The following is a 21,739-nucleotide window of genomic DNA, read 5'->3' as shown; positions in this document are numbered from 1 at the left end:
ATCCTTATGAGCTGCATGATTAGCAGCAATTCCACTCTGAGAACAAAGCACTTTCATAAGCACACAAACTGAAACATAACATCCAGCTAAAACCTAGATCTTAGTAGTTAAGTTTTCTTTAAGAAGGCAGGTTTGGACATTTCTGCTCATGGAATAATTTATTCTACAAGTATCAGGGCTGGCTGTTGAACATCTTGGGTGCAATAAAATTCATACCCTGCTAGAGCATCATAATTACAAATTCTGAATAAATCTCAAATAGTTTATAGTCTGGTAAGTGGTGAGGCTGTCCTTGCCTTTTCCTGTTGACCAGAGTAGTCTGACTAAAAGACACATCTTGAGCCACCTGGTCTAGTAGAAAGTGTTGCTGCTCATGGTAGGAGTTTGGAACTGGATGAGCTTTAAGGTCCTTTCCAGCCCAAACCATGCTAGGATTCTGTGATTTCCAGGTTTGGAATTTGTGATTTCCTTTCCAGTGGAGTCTCTGACATGGAAAGGAAAACTCCAACTTCTGGCACAAACCCGCATCTTCCCATTTGTACAAATCTTAGGACATTTATTAGGCAATATTATGCAATATGATGCTACTTGCCTTCAGCTCATTCTTGTTTAGGAAGGCATTAAAAGGAGAAAAAGACAATTTCTAGCTGTCTTGTACTGTTCAGCATAATTGTTTTCAAGTACTTGAGATTTATATTGCTGTGAAGAATAACAGGAAACAGCAAGTGTGAAAAAATGCCAATCACTTGTTTTTAAGATTTTAAAAGTTTAATAGTAATAAAATAGTTATAAAAATAGTAATATAATTAGAGTAATAAAAATTTGGACAATTTGTATTAGGACAATATGAGACAATAAGAACAAAGAGTTACGGATGGTCCGGGTACCTTTTTCTGGGTAAAATAAGCCGGCAAAAGGACACATGTTAACAGAGGATTTAACCCTTAAAAACGATAGCCTGTTATATATTCATACGTCGCATACATTATGCATAAATTCCATTTAAACACAGGATTCTGTCTGGTCAGTGTCAACTTCTTCCTCTGAATCCTAACGGTGCCTTCATGGCAGGAAGAAATTAGTTTCTCCTGATAAGTGAGCAATAAATTCTCTTTCTCTGAAAGATTTAGGCGTCTTGTGGTTGCTATCTCAGTGCGAGTCCTTTATTTTTTAAAAAAAGTATCTTACATAGCATAGTTTCTATTTTAACATTATGTAATAACCTAAAACTATATTTAACACACTACTTAAGAAAATTAATACAGCATAACTTTCTAACTTAACACATATAATATTCATTTTAATATTTGCAAAAAGCCAATAATAAAATATACATTTTCCACAGATTATTTTATACTTTCTCGCTGCAACGTGCAGCCACAACAGGACGCGTTACTTTTCAGCTGCACCCGAGACATTTTATTTTCTCTTTCTAATTTGATTCGAGGATTTTCAAACAGATAAAATTTACTGCTTTTCATGGAAATCTTCAGGAAAACAAATTATAATCGCTGTAAAGTCCGGAGGAGCGGCCAGGCCCGGGGCTGTGACAATGCCCTCGCGGTGTCGGGAGCAGACACGGCGGAGCGCTGTGAGGGAGGGGGCTCTAGGTGCGCGATTTGTTCCCTCATTGCTCCCCACAGGCGGCTCGCTGCACCCCGCGCGCCACCTGCGTCCGTTTTAAGGTAGAAAACTGCAGATAGCCAAATGGCGTGGGGGTGACGTTCTCCGCTGTCATGTTTCGTTCCAGGAGTGATGGCCAGCTGTTATTTCCTAGAGTTCTGGGCTAAGCGGTTGCGTTCCAACCGCGCTAGCGCGCCCCAGCCGGGGTAGAGAACGCGCAATGTATTTTGTCCCCTCCGGTTGCCCGTACCCGCCCGCCGAGCCACGGCGGGACGGCGGGCGCCGCTTCCCACGGGTCAAGAAACACCGAGAAGAACTATCGTTCCCAGCATGCTCCTTGCCAGCGCGCATGCGTAGTGCTCATTCGAGCGGCCATCTTGGCACGCGTTTCCTCCAGCTCCTTACGGCAGAGGGGCGGCAGAGACTACAATTCCTAGCGTACCTCGCTGCGTCCGCGCTTGCGCAGTGCCCTCGTCCGCCATCTTGGCCCGAGTAAACGCCGTCGCCGCCGCCGCCACTAAACAAACCCGAGCCCGGCACTGGCGAACGGTGGGGGGAGGGGTGCGGCTGCCGCGGAGCCTTCGATGTACTGGGCACGGCCGGGCAGGTGGGTCCTGCTCCCCGCCCTACCCGGGGCGGTCCGCCTCAGGGAGAGGGGCAGCTCCGTTTCCGGGACGGCGGAGACCCGCCGCCCCATAGGGGCCCGGGGCAGCGCCCCGGCCCCCGCCCGCCGGCGCTGCCGCTCCGGCCGATGCGGGGAAGCAGCGCCAGCCGCCGCCCGCTCCCTCTCTCTCTTTCCCCGAGCCCGGCGGGGACCCAGCGCCGCTGGCTCCGGACAGTGCCCCGCGCCCAGGGCCCGGGAAGGGCGGGCGGGGAGCGCCCGGGTGGCGGCTGCCTTCGGGCGTCCTTGTAGGAGACCCTTCCCCCTTCCAGCCCCACGCTGCAAGCTGCGACGGCGTCAGGGCTTTTGTTCCCGGTGCCCACCCCTCCCCACCCCCACTGTCGTGCCGTTCCTTGCCCGGCCCCAGTCCCGCTTGCCCAACTCGCCTCCGGCTGCTCTTTTTCCTTTATTATCCTCGTCGCGTCGGGGAGATGCGCCTTCTCTCCCCGCCACCCACGGAATCTCGCTGCGTCGGGATTGAGGTGTTCCCGTGTTTGGCTTTTTTCTTGGGGGAGGGGGCAGGTGTTGGTATGTGGAGAGCAAATTTTCACACACGATGTTTTTGCCATCCTGTCATGTAATATAATAGGCTGGCGCAAAACGCGTTCTCCGGGGGGAAGGGGAGCGCGCGGTTCGCTGGAAGAATTCTTTTAATAGGTACTCTGCATAAAGAGAGGGAGGAGACTCGAACATCATTTCGGAGAGCGTTTCAGCCTGAAAAAAAATGGGCTTCAGAAGGAGATAGGACGCTGTAAAAAGGCTTGGGTGATGCATTTGAGCTAGGGAGCATAGGAAGTCCATGCCCTTGTGAAACTGCCGAATTCCTTCATGCCACTACAGAGATTGGGGCGGGGATGAGAGCGAATGTGGAGTTGTGAGCAGACTGAGGAGTTTACATTAATCGGCTTGGGAAATCAATAAATTGTGGGCTTGAGCATTTATATTCCTTTTCCAGCGAGGCTGAGCTCTGTGGGAGCACAGACACAAGGGAAGGATGCCTGTGGTGTGGCCTACTCTTCTGGACCTCAGTAGGGATGAGTGCAAGAGGATCCTTCGCAAACTGGGTACAGTAAGATGATACAATTTGTGGGTCTGCATTTTGCCCTTTGAAGATTTGCCTTCGTGCTGCTTGCATGAAATATTTTAATATGTCTGCAGGCAACTTGCAAGTAATTTCCTGTGTTTTCCATGTGTCATTGGTTTGACAGCCCTGGCTTAAAGTTATGTTTGGCCGACACTCTCAGCCCTAGCAAAATGAGTAGAGAAGAATTGTTTTGATTTGGTCAAATCTCTCTAGTTGCTGTGTTGCAGAGCTGGGTTTTTCTGTCACTATTAACATGCAGCACACTTTTCTGTGAAACGAAAACCTTTGGGGTAGTTTGTTTTTTTTTTTTCTGTTTTGTTGTGGTTTTTGATTGTTTTTGTCCGCCCCAGTTCTGTATTAGACACCTTTTTGTACCCCCCAAAAAATAGTGGAATCCGGGTTAACTGTCACTGTAGGGATGATTCAAGTATTGAAGTTATTATTGTGAAGACATAAATCAGAATATAAAAAAATGCTGTTTGTGATTTGCAGTTACTCAGGTTGTCAGGGAAGTGGGAAAATTATGTCCTCACTCAACTGCCATAATCACAGAAGTCTTTTTCATTGTTTCAAATGTAGCTCAGTATTTGAGACCCCTGCCCAAGAGATAGACACTAGAAGATGTTTCTGTGCTCTGTCCTTGTAAATCTAAGTGTATGAGGAGAGATGCTTCTGTGTTTTGGAAAGTAATAAAAACGTTTGCTCTTTCCTCACTTACCTGCTTTTGGCTACTGCAGGGGAGAGAATCCTTTGTTGGACCTTTGATCTGATCTGGCATAGTTGGTTTTGAGTTCTTATGGCTGAATTTGTGTAATGAAGGGTTTGGGGGTTTGCCAGTTAAATGATACTAGATGGGAAAAGAAGAAAGCCTTATATTTTTCAGTTTCTTCTGAGGACCATAATCTGGGAGATGATGTCAAGAAGAAAGCTGGGGCTCCCTCTAACTTCCTGTGACTGTCAAGTGACAGCTTTTCTTGTTCTCATTTTGTTTGACTGCTGAGAGATGGTGTGCTGTATTTCTTAACTGTGCCAAGCTTCTCATACGTTGCAGAGCCATCCACTTTATTTTTTGAGAGTTGAGAATTTATTTTCCCTCCCTTTGCCCTTTTTATTTCATTTGTTGGGAATGTGGGATTTGTATGCTGTTGGAACAGTTATGCAGGTGTTGCACACAGTGTTGCAACAAGCCATACTGTCTGTTAAGGTGACAACCCTAAGCCTTAAGCAAGGCTCAAGAAGCACAGAAACTAGGAAAAAGTGCAGAGTGCCAAAAACTTTGGACTAGGTATGTGCTACTAAGTTTCATTAACATAGCTGTGCTGGCTGGAAGCCTGGAAAAACCCTTTCACCCGGGCTAACAGCAGTGTGCTGGCAGAACCTTGCTGGTGCAGCTGAGCCAAAGAGAAGTGCAGCTGCACCTCCTTCAATGACATAACCTATGCTGACAGGAAGGGAAAAAAATCAAAAATAATACTTTTTGCTTTGCTGGCATGAGCTGTGTCCCCACAAGGGGGCCCTGCCAGCAGGGTAAGGCTGAGGCACTGCCTCTGTGAGCTGAGAGGAAGCATACCACGGGACTAGGGGGTGAAGGAGCACAGGCAGTGGGAGCAGTGGCTCTGTGACAGTCACATGCAGCAATAGCCATCTACTTTAGAGGGTCCTGCTTTTCCAGCTCACAGACCAATATCTAATTTGGCTAATGGTACAGCAGTAGTGGGAGTACTCTGTAAGGAGTGAAGCAGGGATGTAGGTGAGGCTGAAATGCATCTTGAGGTGTGCAGGACCTGGTGTTGATTGTGGTTTATTACTGAACGAGGTGATGATCGTGGCACCTAAAACTAGCAATAATATTTACTTGCCAAACCCATTTTAGCTATTTCATGTGTTTTGTGTTGCTGCATAAACACAAAGGGGAGGAAGTTACAGCTGTTCTGTAATCCTTACTAGCTTCCAAAAGACCAGAATGTGCATTTTTACAGCTATAGTGTAGAGGCTCTTTATTTATAATGCAAAAGGAAAAAAAAGTGTGCCCTTGATAAATAATTATGGTTGCATCTGAGAATTACTTTAAGTTGTTAACAGAGGAAAATAGTACCATGAGTATTGTAACATGATTGTCTAAATAAATGTTAATATTAATAATTACCATTGCATTAATTAGTGAATGTTTTATAACTGAAGCTGTAAATGCTTCTGTAGGTCACTCAGCATCTCCCGTGCAGGCTGCATTGCTAGCCAAAATTACTCTGCTTTTTGTTTTATCTGCTTAATTGGGACAGGAGAGCAGAACTTCTTTTCAGAACAATTCCTTGATTTCATTTGTAAATTAGATCTTTGGAATCCTAAATGGAAAGCTTTTCAGAAAAGCATCATCAGTCTTTTCTTTTGCAGCAAACTTCAGCAATGTTCGGTTTTGGCCTGCACCTTTTATTCTTGGTTTTGGGTAACTTGGGGTTGTTTGGGTTGGCTGCTGAAATGGAAGTGTCAAATGAAAGGCACCTATGTAAGGATCAAGAGAATTTTTGTTTTGGGTTTCCCCAAGCAATGTGAAGCTGAGAATAGCAAGTCATTCTTTGCCAAATTAGCAGGCTTCATTATTTGCATTAGGTGTATCTTCATCCTGTCCAGTAGGACAACATTCAAAAATACCAGTAGCCTTTTATGTTTTGATTTTTTTAAAGTGCTGATGGCATGACAGCTCAGTCACCTGGAATTACACATTTCTGGTAAATCAGAGTTGTATTTTTGTGAGTTAGTCTTTGTGGTAGTTCTGTGTTTAAGAATAGCTGGATTGTTTATTTTGTGTTGAGCAGGTTAATTCATTGTGCTGCATTTCTTTCAGACTCAAGCAGTTGTACCATATCAAGTAAATAGGCATAAAAGATTATGATGATCATATTAAACAAACTAGAGCTGATGTTCTCCATGCTGATTAGGGAAAGGCATTCCAAGAAAAACAGTTGCTCTTTTGATAGTGTATTTCTTTACCAGGCCAAGCTTTTCCATAGAACTCATAATAATGATACGTGTGAGGGGAGTTCTGAACTACTCTCCAAACAGTTTCTTCAAGCTTTTTGCCTGAATTGTCAGGTCATGGAGAGCTTGACGCATTCATTTGGGTTTGTAAACTAGATAATCCTCTGTGCTGAGACAGTTGTTTCATAGAAATGTTTTATGCTGCAGAGTAATTGACTGAGAGAGTTCCAACTCATCAATCTCTTTTGAAATAGCTGTAAATAATTGAAAGACGTTACTTTTAATGATTTTGAAAATTATTAGAATGCCATCAGTAATATGGAAAACAACTTTTTTTCCTCTTTCTGTGAGCATTAAATAGAAATATTATTCACTCTAATTCTTCAGAACTGGAGGCCTATGCAGGTGTCATCAGTGCCTTACGTGCACAGGGAGACCTTACAAAAGAGAAGAAGGATCTTCTTGGAGAACTCTCTAAAGTGCTTAGGTAACCTTGATCTTTTCAAACTAAGAACTGACTTGTTTTCTTTTATGGTGTTACATGCTTTTTCTTTCACTGGGATCACAACATAAGTCTGAATTTGGAGAAGTAGTTCTCCATGTTGCCGAGGTTTCATTCCTGTTCTCCTTGGAGTTTTTAATGAGGAAAAAAACCATCCTTCAGTAGTAGAAGCCTTACGGGTTTTGTTGGTACTTTTTGGGATACTGAGTATTAAAAGGGTTACAGTGGGGTCATGAATGTACAGTGGCTTGGGGTTTTGTCAAGGTAGAACTCCAAGGTCATTGAACCCAAGGTACCTCAAGAAAGAATGCTGTGTGTCCTGTGTGAACTTTTCTGCCATATCCTTTAAATGTATTGATTTCTTTAGGAAGTTGGATTCTAGCTGTTTTTCAAGGCTACCTTGTGAACAGTAATGTTCTTTTTGTCCTTCAGTGATGTTTTTGAGCAGTGATATAATTTATTCTCTCTGTGACAGCAAGGGTTAAGTGACAATGTCTTAAAAGTAAAGTCCCGTTCCTTTTCTTCTCTGAGATAAATTATTCATAAGTTTAATTTTAGCCAGAATTTTCAGATGAATGTTCATGTCTTCCTCTGATTAAAATATTTTGCTTTGTTTTTTTAATAGTATTTCAACAGAGCGACATCGTGCTGAAGTTCGGAGAGCAGTAAATGATGAACGACTAACAACAATTGCACACAAGTAAGTTCCAAGTAATTTTGTCACTGATTTCCAAAAGTACCTTTTGGGAAATCCATTATGCCTTAACTGAATGGTAGAATTTTGAGGATTGATGGTGGTTTAAAGAACCAGTAATTAAAACATTGTATGGATGAAGGAATTACTGTATTAGATATACACAGACCTAGAAACAATTATTTATACCATTACATTTTAGATCCAAGGCTATCCTATTCACTGTACAGAAACAGTTTTTTGGCATGGAGACCATTCTGTAAGATAGACCAGAATAAACAGAGAATGGAGAAAATAGAGATGCTCCTAAGTTGGATGAAAATGTTTGTTTTTGTTTGTTTCTTTGTTTTGCCTTTAGTTTCATTTTAATCAGTTTGGAAAGGATGTATTAAGAGGAAAGAGAAAACTATGTAGGAAAGACAAAGAGAGGAAAAGAGGTGGCAGATTAGTGGAAAGGAGTGTATCAGCATAGAAGGGAAGAAATGGACAAAGCAGAAAAAGCTGCAGCAAGCTGATGACATCAGTGTCCACCACTCTCAGCAATGCAGCTGCTTTGTTGGCATCAGCTGGCTCCTCCTTGCATTTGCTTTCGCAAGCTCCACGTGATTTTGAGAAGTGGAGGAGTAGTAGACCAAGTGGTTATGTATTTTTGGTAATTACTTAATAGTCTTACTGTTAAGGACTGTCTTTAAACAGAGCTGCATTGTGTCTATATTTTTTTCTTATTCTGTGTTACAGCTGTTCACTTTTTTATGTTTGACTGTTGTAGTTTTGGTGTTGTGAAGAGGAAAGAAAGGAGATAATATGAATAGCAGGACACTTGGAGTTAGCAATTGTTTGATCCAAGTCTAGTCAAAATCAGCATACTGGTTTATTGCTGTAGAAAGACTTTAAGTTTTAATTTTCAAGTTTAAAGATTTAGAAGTATGCTGTTCACCAAACAAAACCCAGCAACGTCCTTGCACCCCTTTAAATAAATGGGAGGGATAATGAAAAGCATGTAATTGTCAAATCAGGATTATTTCCTTTTAAGTAGTACTTCTAGGCTTAGCATTTTGCAGAATACGAATAGTTTGTCCTGAGGTGTTGCACTTCAATGAAATATTGTAATCCAGACAAGGTGCAGTTTTGAAGTGCTGATTTTATTTATTTTTCCTATGATGATTCCTTATGAGTGATGGTTGGTAATACAGTATTTGACTTACGTAATTCTCTTAACTCATTAGGAAAGCCTACTTAGCTAGCTTTTGTACCCTTCATTTTTTGTTTTTAAAATGTATCTTTACCTTATGTAGCTCTCTTTATACAATATGCATAGGTATGAGGAATGCTGAAGCGTATAAAGATTTAATAACAGAGCAGATACTCTGCATTTTACAAACTACTTTGTAGTAGCTCTTGCTGCAACTTGTTTGAAATAGTTCATGTGAGAAGTTATTTTTTAGAATATATTAATGCATTAAAAGGGTTGATTTGCCTAAAAACATTACAGCACTGAAAAATAATTTGCCACTTTGGTTTTGCTGATTTGACAGATGACTCATGTAAAACAGTAAAAAATAATTCTGCATCCAGATAAGAATAGTGTTTTTATGAAACATTATAGTGTGGGTGTAAGTACTAAGGTTAAGAGCAAACCAGAGCAGAAGACAGCTTTCTGTTTAGAAAGATGCTTAGGGTGCATTTAAATAATCTCGTGTTCTGTCACCTTGGTTTGAGACTACTTTAATAAGCATCAGAAACTCTTCTGTTCAGGTAAAACAAAATTTACCTTAGAAGCTGAGAGTTTTTCTCTGTAACATAATCCATTTCAACAGTCTTTTATGATTTCTTTTTGGTTTCTTGGTATTTTTGTAATCTAGAAGTAGAGAGCACAGCAACTGTACCTGAATAGTAGCTAACCTAATGTGGGGGGTTTGAGTATGATTTCACACACCTCTGGACCTTGAACAGCTCTATAAAACAAAACAACAAAAGCAGAGTCAACTCTTCAATTTAAAATGGGAGGGTTTTTATATCAGGTGACAAAAAATACAAGGGCTTTCATGAAATAAAGAAAGTTGAGTATTAGTGCTCTAGTATGTCTTAAACTATCTTTTAGACTTGCATTATTAAAAAAAATGTACTCAAATAGGATACTGAGTATTTGGAAACTCCTAAAAATACTTACAGAACATGTATTTCTGTTTAGTATGTCTGGACCAAACAGCTCTTCTGAGTGGTCCATAGAAGGTCGTCGACTGGTGCCGCTGATGCCACGGCTGGTTCCACAAACAGCTTTTACTGTTACTGCCAACGCTGTTGCCAACGCAGCCATTCAGCACAATGCATCTCTTCCAGTTCCTGCAGAAACTGGAAACAAAGAAGGTGAGAGAAAGATGGAATTCTCCTGCAGTCTATGAGAATGTAAAAACAACATCACAATAGAAACTGGTGTCTTAGATTTTAAGTGTTAAATATTAAATATATATTTTTGAGGCCAGGCTGGATGGGACTTGGAGCAACTTGGTCTAGTGGAAGGTGTCCCTGCTGATGGCAGGGGGTTGGAACTAGGTGAGCTTTAAAGTTCCTTCCAACCCAAACCATTCTGTGAACCTATTAAAAAAATCTAGATCTTTCTTACCAAACATTATTCACAGAAATATAAAATACCCCTTTTTTTAAAGATACCTTTTAAAAAAGGGGTATTTTATATTTCTGATATCTGCAGCATTAATCTGACTGCCTTGTGTTCTTGACACTCTAGCAACTGAAATATAAAAAGAACCCAGTTTGTCAGGAAATGACATTGACTGATTAACTGCTTCAGCTCTGTAAACTTGAAAAACTTGGACTAATGGCTAGGTTTTGTAAAGTTCTCTAAGTGATGAAAGCTGTTTCAGAATGTTTTATTTTAAGAATGCAAGTAGGTTTTGGTGAAAATCAAGAAAATACCACTTTGGGGTTTTCCTTCAGATTAACTGTACTATGAAAACAAGTAAAAAGGTTGCTTTCTGCTTTCCCTATGCTTTTTAAATAATGGTAGTACACGTTCCAACTAGCCTGGCTCAGCAGGCTTGAATTAGGCTTCATACAACTGGAGAATGTGTAACACTTCTTGAAACAGGCTGTTTTATCCTGGTTTTGTGAGAAGTACTGTATCACTGTGTTATTACTTAAAAGCAGGGGTTTAAAAAGCTGATTAGCACAATCAGTTCTTCACTACTGAATGAATATTTTAGGTTTTTCAACTGATGTACTGTTGAGGCAGTAACACTTTTCTATCAGTTACAAGTCTGGATGTGATCACTTACAGAAAAGCAAAAAGATCAACATATTGAATTAATGCTAAAATTAAAAATAACAAATTATAAACTAAAACAAAGATCAATACAAAAAAAATTCACATTGGCAGCACAGATTTTTGGGGATGGGAGGACAGGAGTTTAGATTTTTGTGTTGTCTTTGAAGACCATTAATCTCATGGCCATGCTTAGCTCGAACTGGGGAGTATTCCACAGTAACAGGAATGCAGAGGCAAAACCACAGATAGTAAACCCAATAAGTCTTTGGCTTCCATTTCAGTTGTAAAAATAGTGATAGAATAATGGGATTCTGCACTTCAGTTATATGGAAGGTGTCTTTTCTCCTCTTCAGTGGTGGTTTGCTATTCCTACACAAGTACCACTTCAACCCCAACATCTACCCCTGTTCCAAGTGGCAGTGTAGCAACAGTGAAGTCCCCCAGACCTGCCAGTCCAGCCTCCAATGTAGTCGTCTTGCCAAGTGGAAGTACTGTTTACGTCAAAAGTAAGTGATACTAGCAATTGATTAACAAAAGGGAAAGAAAGGGAGAACATGGTTCTGAAGCACAGACCGAATTAAACACTCCAACATTGGGCAAGTCATTGAAGACCTTTGTGCCTTTGTTTAGTCTAGAGAATGAATTTATTCCTTCCCTTTTTCAGATAAATAGTGTTCAGGATAAATCCACTCACTGCAAAATGCTGCAAGGAGCACTAAAGCTACAAGGACAACAAGTGAAAAATATGTTGAAAATTAAATATGGACATTTCTGTACATCAGTGAATTTCTGATCCATCTTGTTGAGAATGCATAGTAGTCACTTAGTTGAATTAAAAAAGGTTCCTCTTTTCCACTTTAACAGGTGACACATAACTTCTTTGTTTTTGGATGCAGTTTGTCAGGGGTTTATGCTTACATACTATGTCTGGCCGTTTTGTGATTTACCTGGAAGTCAGTCTTAGTGAAGCTTGTGTTCCTCGGTAGCTGCAAAAACTTCATATGAATTCCTACCAGAGACCCATCTTCGTGTAATTAAATCTGGAAATCCAGGACATAGAATCTAGAAACAGTCTTTTTTCTTCAGAGGGTGTATGTGTCCCCATATTTGTTTGACTAGTAAGTCAGCTAGTTCTAAAAGCAGATTATGTTCTCATGTATATGCCCTCATCATGGGTAGTTCTATTTTACTATTAAAATGTTTCTTTCAGTTCTTATTTGATTCTATCAAAACAACAAGTAAATATTAATAGTAGATAAATGCTGTTTAGAAGTAGATAAATGCTGGTTTTATGCTTGCTCTGTATACCTTTAATATTTTAAAAATTACTTAATTATTTAATTATTAAAAATTATCTTCATGCTATATGTATACATCTGTGTAAGCTTCTAGCTAATCAGAAGTGCCACTTAGTACATAAATATAATGTTACTTGCAAAAAACCATTGTTAATGCCTGTCAACCCATGAAACCCATTACACTGAGGTTTTTCATTTTTCTAATCTGTGCACTAATCACTTGGGTTTAGTTTGAAGATTCAGGAGAAAACATTCTTAACATCTTAAACTTTTAATGTAGACTTTATTGAATTACTGCATGATAATGAGTATCAAATAAGTCTAGACATCTGATACAGGGATGATAATCTTCATTATCTATCCCTACATTTAATTTTTTTTCCCTACTTCCATGTGCTTAGTTTTGTTGTTATTGTTTTTATTAATTTTTTTTTTTAAGGAATTGTGTGTCTTTCAGAGTATGTTACATCAGTCACATTGATTTTAACAACTTGCTTAGGAGCAGATTTGGGAGATCTGAGTTACAGTCAGGACTTTGCCACTGGTCTGTGGTGTAACCTCTTCCAAGTCACAGTCTGATTGAGCCGTTAACCTTTCCATGACTCTGCTTCCTTACTTATCAAGTGTGAGTTACAGTCAAAGCTGTATTACCTTTTAAGTAAATGTCTGTGGAAAACTTTGTACAGCAATTTCTAACATGAAATGATAAGAATAAGGTTCTTGCAAAACCCCAGCAGTGAAAGCAGGAGGGGAAACGAGCTGTACTTAACATAAAATAATGTTCTGTTAGTTTAATGTTACTTTCTTATGTCTTGATGGATTGGTTGATGGGTTTTTTTGTGGATGAGGACCATAAATAAAGTTTCCTCTATTTCTTGGTGCCCCACCAAAATAACAGCTGTGTCCTAACATGCTAGCTGCATGTGGATTTTAGATTCAAATGGATTCTGAGGTTTTTAAATGACTGCACACATTCAATATGATTAGTGCACTCATAGTTACAAGTTTCTGTAGTGCACTCACAATAATACTTAGAAGCCTGTCCATAATAAACATTAAAGTTATGTAATCAAACCTCTGCTTTACAGAGGGATGTCACAACTAGGCTTATTCAGGGGCATAGAGTAAATTATTGATTAGAATATTTTGATTGATAGAGAATAGATAGAATATATAGATTTGAAATCTGGTTTTATAGATCCATGCTTCACTTGTACTGCTACAGCCAACTAAAGCTACATTTTTGAAGTTTGCTTCTTTTCCCTAGTTCGGTTTCCTATCTGTGTAGATACAGTTGTCAGCCTTTCCACGCATACCTGCAAATGAGCTGCTACTGCTGCTGAGAGAGAATTCCATTTTTCTGCAATTGCCTGTTGTGATGCTGGGCAGTTTCTTGTCCGTGTTAGTTCTTGCATCTTCACTTTTTGAATGCCAGAATATTAATTTTAATTAGACATTGGCAATAATTAGATCTTGGCCCTAATTAGAGATTGACTACCAACCGAGTTTGCTTTGATTACCAGCAAGACTGCTTTTTGCTGTGATGGTGTTCTTTGTCTTTAAGCTCCAGCCACACGGAACAAGATTTTCAATCATCTTTTGCATAGGCAGGATGGTGTCTGTTCAGCTTCTGTCTGATTGTTTTTCTTTTTAAACGGTTTGACACAGGTTAGCATGGTAACATAAATAACAGGATTGCAGATTTGTCAAGGTTGGAAGAGACCTTCAAGATCATCTAGTTCAACCATCAATCCAGCACCATCATGGTCACCTCTAAACTACATCCCCAAGTGTCTCATCCAGATTCCTCCTGAACACTTCCAGACTGTTGTCTCCTTAGGCAACTTATTCCAATGCCTGACTACTCTTCCAGTGAGGTTTTCTTTCCTAATGCCTAGTCTGAACCTCCCTGGCACAATTTGATGCTATTTCCTCTTGTCCTCTCACTTGTTACCTGGCAGAAGAGCCCAACCGCCATCTGCCTACACCCTCCTGTAAGGGAGTTGTTGAGAACAAGAATGTCCCCCCATAACCCTATTTTCTCCCAGCTTCCCCTCAGCTTCCTCAGTTGCTCCTGCTGCTCCAGACCCTTCCGCAGCTCTGTTCCCTTTTCTGAAAATGCTCCAGCACTTCAGTGTCTCTTGTCATGAGGTGCCCAGAAGTGACCTCAGGACTGGAGGTACTTCAGCAGTTCCCAGCACAGGGAATGGTCACTGCCCTGGTCCTGCTGCCACACCAGTGCTGATACAGGCCAGGCTGCTGTCCTTGCCCACCTTGGCACACCTGGCTCATATCCTGACAGCTATTGGCCAGCATCCCCACATCCCTTCCTGCCTGGCCACCCTTAAGGCACTCTGCCCCCAGCCTGTGGCTCTGCATGAGATGGTTGTGATCCAAGGGCAGGACCTGGCACTTGGCCTTGTTGAACCTCAGCCCATGGATCCAGCTTGTTCAGATCCTTCTGCAGAGCCTTCCTGCCTTCAATGCTGCCAAGTAGCTGTGAGAGGTTTGCAAAGTTATTAACCTGTGCCTTTCTGTAATTTATGAATCTGTTACCTGCTTTGGCAAGTTCCATTTGGATTTACAATCCATTAATCATGCTGTTGTCTTTTCCTGAGCTGAATATTGCAGCACTTTTTTTTTTTCCTATGTGTGCAATATATGATTGTGAGGAAGAAAGAACTCTTTTGAGCCTGGACTTCTTTTCTTTTTCATTATTGTGTGTTAGGTGCCATTTTATATCTGTTGCACTAAATGTGCCAAAGAAGGCAAAAGCTGATGAAGTGAGGATTGACCTTCACAGTTATAATTTTTTTTTTTTTATTATATATATTTTATCTCAAGATGCTGTATTAAGGTGAAAGGCAGAAGGGTACTGTAAGGGTAAACATGACATGAAAGTAGGTGAAAAGGCTAAGTCTAAGGAAACTATAGGGGAATAAACTTCGATAGTCCAATTGCTGTAAACAAAACCACCACCGAAAAAACCCCGAAGTAGTGTAAAAGTTTAAACTAAAATGTGTGTGGCATGATCCCAATCCCGTTGTGTGCTTCACTAGTCAAACTTCGGTAGACAGAATGAAAACCCTGTACTGGCTCTCAGGTTCTTTTAATCTCTCAAACTGAATGGAGTAACCCAGCAACTGAGTAGCTTGTGGTTTTGGGTGATTTGTCCCTGATTCATGGCACTGAGTGTGGCCCATATCAAGGACTAAGAGCATCTGAGGTGTGATACAGCTTGGTTGTGACTATAAGATGTAATTTGTCCTTTATTTCTTTTTATCTTACTTGAAAGAGGGTGTAAGACTCAAAGAGGATGTAGTGTTTCAGAAACCACTGAGATCTGCAGACAGGGGAAACATAATTTAGAGAAAGCATTTCTTTTCCAGGTGTCAGCTGCTCAGACGACGATGAAAAGCCCCGCAAAAGACGGCGAACAAATTCTTCTAGTTCTTCCCCTGTTCTCCTGAAAGAAGTCCCGAAGGCAGTGACCCCTGTCACTAAAACTATCACAGTGCCTGTAAGTGGGAGCCCCAAAATGAGTAATATAATGCAGAGCATTGCCAACTCCTTACCACCGCACATGTCGCCTGTGAAAATAACCTTCACTAAGCCCTCAACACAGACAACAAACACCACAACACAGAAGGTATGTGGGGGAAGCTGCCAAATGTTACTTTATTCTGGTTTTGTCAATGAATAAGACGTGATGTTTGACTCTTCCTTTCTGACTAGCTGTTTTTAAAGGATTGCGCTTGGGATAAGGTAATCCCTCTTTAAAACGAGCAAAGGGAAAACCGAACTCTTGTATGAATTTAGTTCACCTGTGTGTGAAAGGACCTGGATTGACAGCCGTGGAGACTGAAGCCCTCTTTTTATCCACAGAACAGGTACAGCACAGGCAGCGGGAGTGCAAGCTTCCCCCAGACTGCCCCACCAATGTGCCTCAACCCTGACCTGAAGGGACCACTTCTAGGGATGAGAGGGGATTCAGTCTCCATGCTCATTCAATTCTTGGCCTCTCTGGTGAGACTGCCAACAAAGTTACCAGTTAGTACCATTTGTGGTGTTGGGTTTTGTGATATGGACACTAGTCCACTGAGAACTGGATCACATAGGCCACTGAACAGCCTTCAGATGGTAACAACTGTTGGTCAAAGGTAATCTTTCTTATTTCTATTTTCCTTATTTATAATTTACTCTTTGCAGTAGTACAATTCCAGGAGAGGTGGCATGGGCTTTCCCTTGCCAAGCCTTTTATCTAGAGACTAGTTTTTTGGGATCTATAATGCTTATTCTTGGAGCTGGTCAAAGTCCAGGGGCTTTATTTTCATTTCAGTACAAGTGTGCCATTTTTTATTCTACATTAACAGTGTTACAGTGGTCAAAATCAGTTGCATTATTTCAGCTGAGTGTGCCTAGCTTTCACCACAATGCAAAGTGCAGAAAAGGTTTTCCTTGTTTAAATTTTGTACTGGACTTAGATTTTTAAGTGCCTAATCTATGGCGTGACTATATTACTATTCTTTAGGAGGCATTTCAGTTGTGTCTGTTGTTCTATTTTTAAGATTTAAAAAACGTGAATGGTTCAGACCAAGTTCATTCTTGGTACAGTTATTTAGTACAGCAGACTTCAGGGAGACATAGGGTGTCTGTGGGATTAATTTCGTCTTGATACCAACAGATTTATGCTAGGCTGGCCACTAACAAGCATTTTTTTCCAGCGGTGAGGGTTTGACTATTGAGCTCAAACCTTTGCATGGTATTTGTCCTATGAGTCTTCTTAATTGCTTTATGACTTTTCAGATCGGCAGAGTTCCCGCGTCTTGATTTCTGGAAATTTTAAAACCAACTAAATTAACTGAAGTCATGTTCATAAAGATACTGGCTTTCTGACGTCTTCCCACTCCAGGGAAGATGCTTTCATTTTGATTCACTGTTCTTTAACAGTGTCCTTAATCAAATTTCATCTCTGAATACATGAGTGTATTAGAGAAATCCATGTGTGAGCATAAACCATCAAATTAAATTCAGTGCAGCAAGTCCACAGCTACTACAGGGCTTAACCTATCCATCCTGTTGCACATTAGGGTTATAATTAGTGCAGGAATATTTTTTTTTGCCTTAAACATCTGTAGGGTTGTATTAAGTATGGGTATTGTATATCATGGAAGTTAAAGATGGAGTGTACCAAGTCTCCAGAAGAGTGGACTGTTGATAGGACCTTTCCTGCAGTTATGCCTCTCCACTTGTTCTGACATGGGAATTTTAGAGTTCACTTTGCATTCTATTATTTGACTGTCTTACTAATCTGCAGTGACAGGAAAATTGGTGCTTGTTTTGTTAGGCAGCCAGAGTAGCATTTGTATCTGAACTTGTCACAGTGTCCTCTTTTGTTGGATTTAGATATGCCAAAATATATAACTGGATGATTTTGGTGGGAGAAATCCGCTTTAGTAGTTTTAAATTAAAAGTCAGTCTTGTTCATTCATATCCAACAGGACATTTCCAATTTGAGTGTCAGTTGTTGGATATGAATGAAATTCTTTGTTTCTGCATGCCATCTCTTTGAATTGTTTTGACATTTTCGTAGATTGGAGGATGATCTGTCATAACAACTAATAATGTCACTGCTCCAGTTTCTGGATTCTCTTGTAATAAAGTCAGCTTTGTAGGACATGGAAGGAATCTAGCTAGTGAAGTTTCTGGCAGTTATAATAGCATTATTTTTTCAGAGACTAAGTTTTGACATCTCTCAAGATAGAGCTGACAGGACTAAATTCAGTACATGTTTGGAATTAGATTTTACTGTCATCAATAACAAAATTACCACCTTGATTTATGTGTGTGTATGTTTAAAGTCAGGCAGTTTCTCTGCTGTAAAACATGGGATGCAGTTTTGGTACTCATGATGAGATCATTTGGATCATTTCAACGTATATGACAGAATAGTATTTCAGAAATACAGTGGTTGTGATTTGAAATTTCATACTTAAATTTTTACCTGAATTTTATGTTTTCTTTATATACTTCATGCATGTGAAAATAACCTTCACTAAGCCCTCAAGACAGACAGCAAACACCACAACACAGAAGATACTGAAATTTGCTCTGGTCTGTTACTTTTGAAAGATGAGATAGAATGGACACAAACCTGCTTAGTCACAGTATAACAGTCACTGTTGAACTGTAGTGCTTTACACACTTTATTCCTTCCTTGATTAAATAAAGTATTTTTAAGTGATAATCATGGATTTAAGTAAGTGCAGTTGTCTGCAGGAGTTGTGGTTATGCCCAGTTTCATTCTGCATATTTGTATTAGTTTTGATGCTGAACTTGCCCTGCTGTAGTATAGTTTGTATTCACTCTAACCTATAATCTGCTTTTTTAAACTGCAAGTTGTCCTTTGACTGTGTTCCTAACTAGTTTCTCTGGGTGGAATGGAGCTGACCCTCAACTTCAGACAGTTGGAAGTATTCCTTGTGTAAACTGACAGTTTAAGAAACAGGATAAAACTCCAGAGGCATATCATAGAATACTTTCACTTCCAATTCTCACACTAGAACAAGCTGAGTCATGTTCAGCTCATCTGCATGTTTGTAGCCTAAGGACAATTTGAGAAAGGTGTTTTGATTAAATCAAAATTAGGCAGAATGCAAAAATAAGACTGATGCAGAGAAAATGTTTTCACTGGAGAATGCAAGCAAGTAGAAAAGCAGCAGAATGTGGAAACCTTGTCCTTCAGACATGGGTTAGTTGTGGTCATCCTGCTATAGCTTGTAGGCTAGGAAGGTTTTGATTTTCTTCAGATCAAGATATTAAAGATTTATCTGAGCAGCAGAGACCATCAAACTACGAGCTGGGACAAAAGGAGAGGCCGAACCAGCCATGTTGGTGAAATTTGCTGCTTTTATTCCATCCCTGTGGCTATTTCCCTTTTATTTATTTTTTCTTTTCATATTTTTCTTTAAGCAAATTATGAATTTCTGATCTCTTGATGCTTGATCTGTTGCTTAAGTCTATTTCTGGTGCCATTATCATATTATTTCTTTATCAGGCAAGGTTTCAGTCGTGCTTGGCTAGCAATGTAAGACTTTGTGTGAGCTGACACAGGTTTTCTTTGCTCCTTTTGTGTCTTTTTCTACTGGCTTTTGTTACATTGAATTATTATTAAGCTTAAATTTTCAGGGTTTTAATAAACAAAATTTTTATGGGAACAACAGCATTATTAATTTCTCAATATTCTTGCATGACAAATTGAAAATGTATTTTTGTGCTTCTTTTTTATTTTAATTATGCAAGTACAAGAAGGGACATAAAAGTTGAATAAAAGGAATTTTTTAATGTAAACAGTCCCGATATTCAATACTTAATAAGTGTTTAGTTTCCTAGGTGACTTGCACAAAGACAGACCTCTTCCAGTGCTGTCATGAATTCTGTGTTTTAATGTGTCAGATCAGATTCATGGAGTTGTAGTTGTAACTTGCACTGGGGAGGTGTTTATTCTCTTCAGACGAATCTGAAAGAATTTCTTGCTATTGAGAGCACTAAATAAAGCAGAAATTGCTTTAAACCTCCAGCATTTTTCTTTCACTGATGAAATATTATTTACAGCCTTGTAGATCAAAAGCATTTCCCATTACTGACTGAACAAGTGCTTGTTGATTGTTAAAGAAAAAAAAAATCTATTTTCTCTCATTGCTGTTTCTTGAAATTTTTGCAAGGTTTGGAAGAGTGACACTTAAAACTTGCTGGAAATGCATTCAGTTTCTCTTAAAATGGGTTTCAAGTTTCCTGCCCAGTTTAATGAATTCAAATTCATTCCTGTTTGCCTTCAGACATGAGATAATTTTACTTTATTCAATATTAATTGTTTTCCTTAAAAATCCTAATTTTAAGGAAATTTTTGTCACCATTTCTTCAAAGTAGTTGTAACTTTTTCTTGTGAGCAAACATGATTGACAGTCTTAAAAGCTCTTAATAAAGATGTGTCCCTAAAACTAAATAGACAGACATGTTACTGAAATATAGATGCAAGGAACAAATGAATTTCTTCTTGTTTTTTTTTTTTTTTTTTTTTTTTAGGTCATAATAGTAACCACCTCTCCAAGCTCCACTTTTGTACCCAACATCCTTTCCAAGTCCCACAACTATGCAGCAGTTACAAAACTTGTCCCAACATCAGTCATTGCCTCAACTACTCAAAAGCAGCCCGTGGTTATCACTGCTTCCCAGTCCTCTGTGGGCAGCAGCAGCAGCTGCTCCACTCCCTCCTGCACTGCAAATACTATTGCTGTGACTGCTGTAGTGTCATCCACACCGTCAGTGGTTATGTCAACAGTAGCACAAGGTATGGCAATTCTCTTCTAAAAGCTCTTTCATTGAGGAATTGTACTTTGCATTGAGAATAGCATTGGGGAGATGCACTTTTTTGTTTACATATGGGTAAAGCACAGGACATGTGAAAGAAACCTGATGATGAAACTAATCCAAGAGGCTCCACAAAAGTTCTTGTTGAACTGTTTTCCTCTGTTAATTAAGTTAATGTTCAGATCCACTTTGTAAAGAGGATGTGGTGCGGTGGTGTGACCTAGCTCTAAAACAATACAACCTCAAAATGTCTGGCTTCAAGAACTTTTGTGATGCATAGAAAAATGTATATTTCCAATATTTGGAGGTGATTGCATCTTTAAAAGCTCAATTTGCAAAACCATGCAAAGTTAACAAGTAACAAAAACTTACTAACATGCCCAGATGACAATTCTGAAAGGTAGAGAAGTGTTTACACCTTTTTATCAGTGTCTTTTACCAGCATGCCAGTTTTAAACTCCTTTATAATTAAGACCTGAGTGGGTCTGATTAAAATGCTTAGGTTTCTGATTTCAAATTCTAACTGTGTATGCTAGCTTGACTGTTTCAGCTTCACAGCCACCAGCTAGCATTTAAAAGGGAATCTGTGAATGAATGAATGAATGAATGGGCCTTAGTGAGCAGCACTTGAAAGAAAAACTGCCTGACAATTACAAGTGTCACATCACAATTTTTCCTGGTCTGTATTTTCCATTCTCGTTCCATTCCACAAAACATTGGGTTGCCATATCACGGCTGAGGAGGTATTTTCCTTCCTTATTGCTTGTATTAATATAATCAGATATTAATCTGTGGAGCAGAAGGGCTCACAGCTGGCTTTCACGTTGTTTGAATTGTTGATTCTTGGTTGAGTTTGATCATGGAGAGGCTTTAATTCTAAAGTACATTAGGTGGAGTATCTCTCCAACGGGTTTTTTTCCCAAGACTGTCAGTGGCATTGCAGAAGATGCTGGTGAAAAGTTTTGTGATGTGAGCTGGTAATATCTTCAAATGTAAAGTTAAATTCATTAATGAAAACAGCTGCCCAAGGAAGTGGTGTAGTCACCTTAAATGATGCAGTGAGAAAAGGGTTGCTTATTTAGATTGCCAGAATTGTACCTTTACTGTGATTTCTGTAATTATCACTTTCTATCTGGTTCTGTTTTCCACTGCAACTGGGATTTACTTAAAAAATTACTTCATAAGATATGGACTTTGTTTTGGTGTTTATGGATGTGTAGTTTAGAACTATATACAAAGTCAGATTTT

At 39.7% G+C, this 21,739-nt stretch overlaps 1 protein-coding gene across 16 annotated transcripts in view; it reads left to right on the top strand.

Moving 5' to 3' along the window:
- The first annotated feature begins 896 nt into the window (after positions 1-896).
- EMSY (EMSY transcriptional repressor, BRCA2 interacting) overlaps positions 897-21,739 on the top strand; it is a 46,603-nt gene continuing 25,760 nt past the window's right edge. For 8 of the 16 annotated variants that reach the window (XM_041422343.1, XM_041422335.1, XM_041422331.1 and 5 more), the window contains exons 1-9: positions 897-2,230; positions 3,240-3,348; positions 6,732-6,831; positions 7,472-7,546; positions 9,732-9,907; positions 11,177-11,329; positions 15,511-15,770; positions 16,007-16,147; positions 20,207-20,471. In XM_041422343.1, coding sequence (XP_041278277.1) covers positions 3,279-3,348; positions 6,732-6,831; positions 7,472-7,546; positions 9,732-9,907; positions 11,177-11,329; positions 15,511-15,770; positions 16,007-16,147; positions 20,207-20,471 — 1,240 coding nt within the window. In that variant the 5' untranslated portion in view covers positions 897-2,230; positions 3,240-3,278. The remainder of the gene's footprint in view (positions 2,231-3,239; positions 3,349-6,731; positions 6,832-7,471; positions 7,547-9,731; positions 9,908-11,176; positions 11,330-15,510; positions 15,771-16,006; positions 16,148-20,206; positions 20,472-21,739) is intronic. The other 8 variants (XM_041422341.1, XM_041422339.1, XM_041422337.1 and 5 more) reach the window with 4 other exon arrangements.

Source organism: Onychostruthus taczanowskii, unplaced genomic scaffold (assembly GCF_017590055.1).
Source record: "Onychostruthus taczanowskii isolate IOZ18803 unplaced genomic scaffold, ASM1759005v1 scaffold73, whole genome shotgun sequence".
NCBI classification, from domain to species: Eukaryota; Metazoa; Chordata; class Aves; order Passeriformes; family Passeridae; genus Onychostruthus; species Onychostruthus taczanowskii.
Note: the sequence above shows the minus strand (reverse complement) of the source record. Positions and strands in the feature narration are given on the sequence as shown.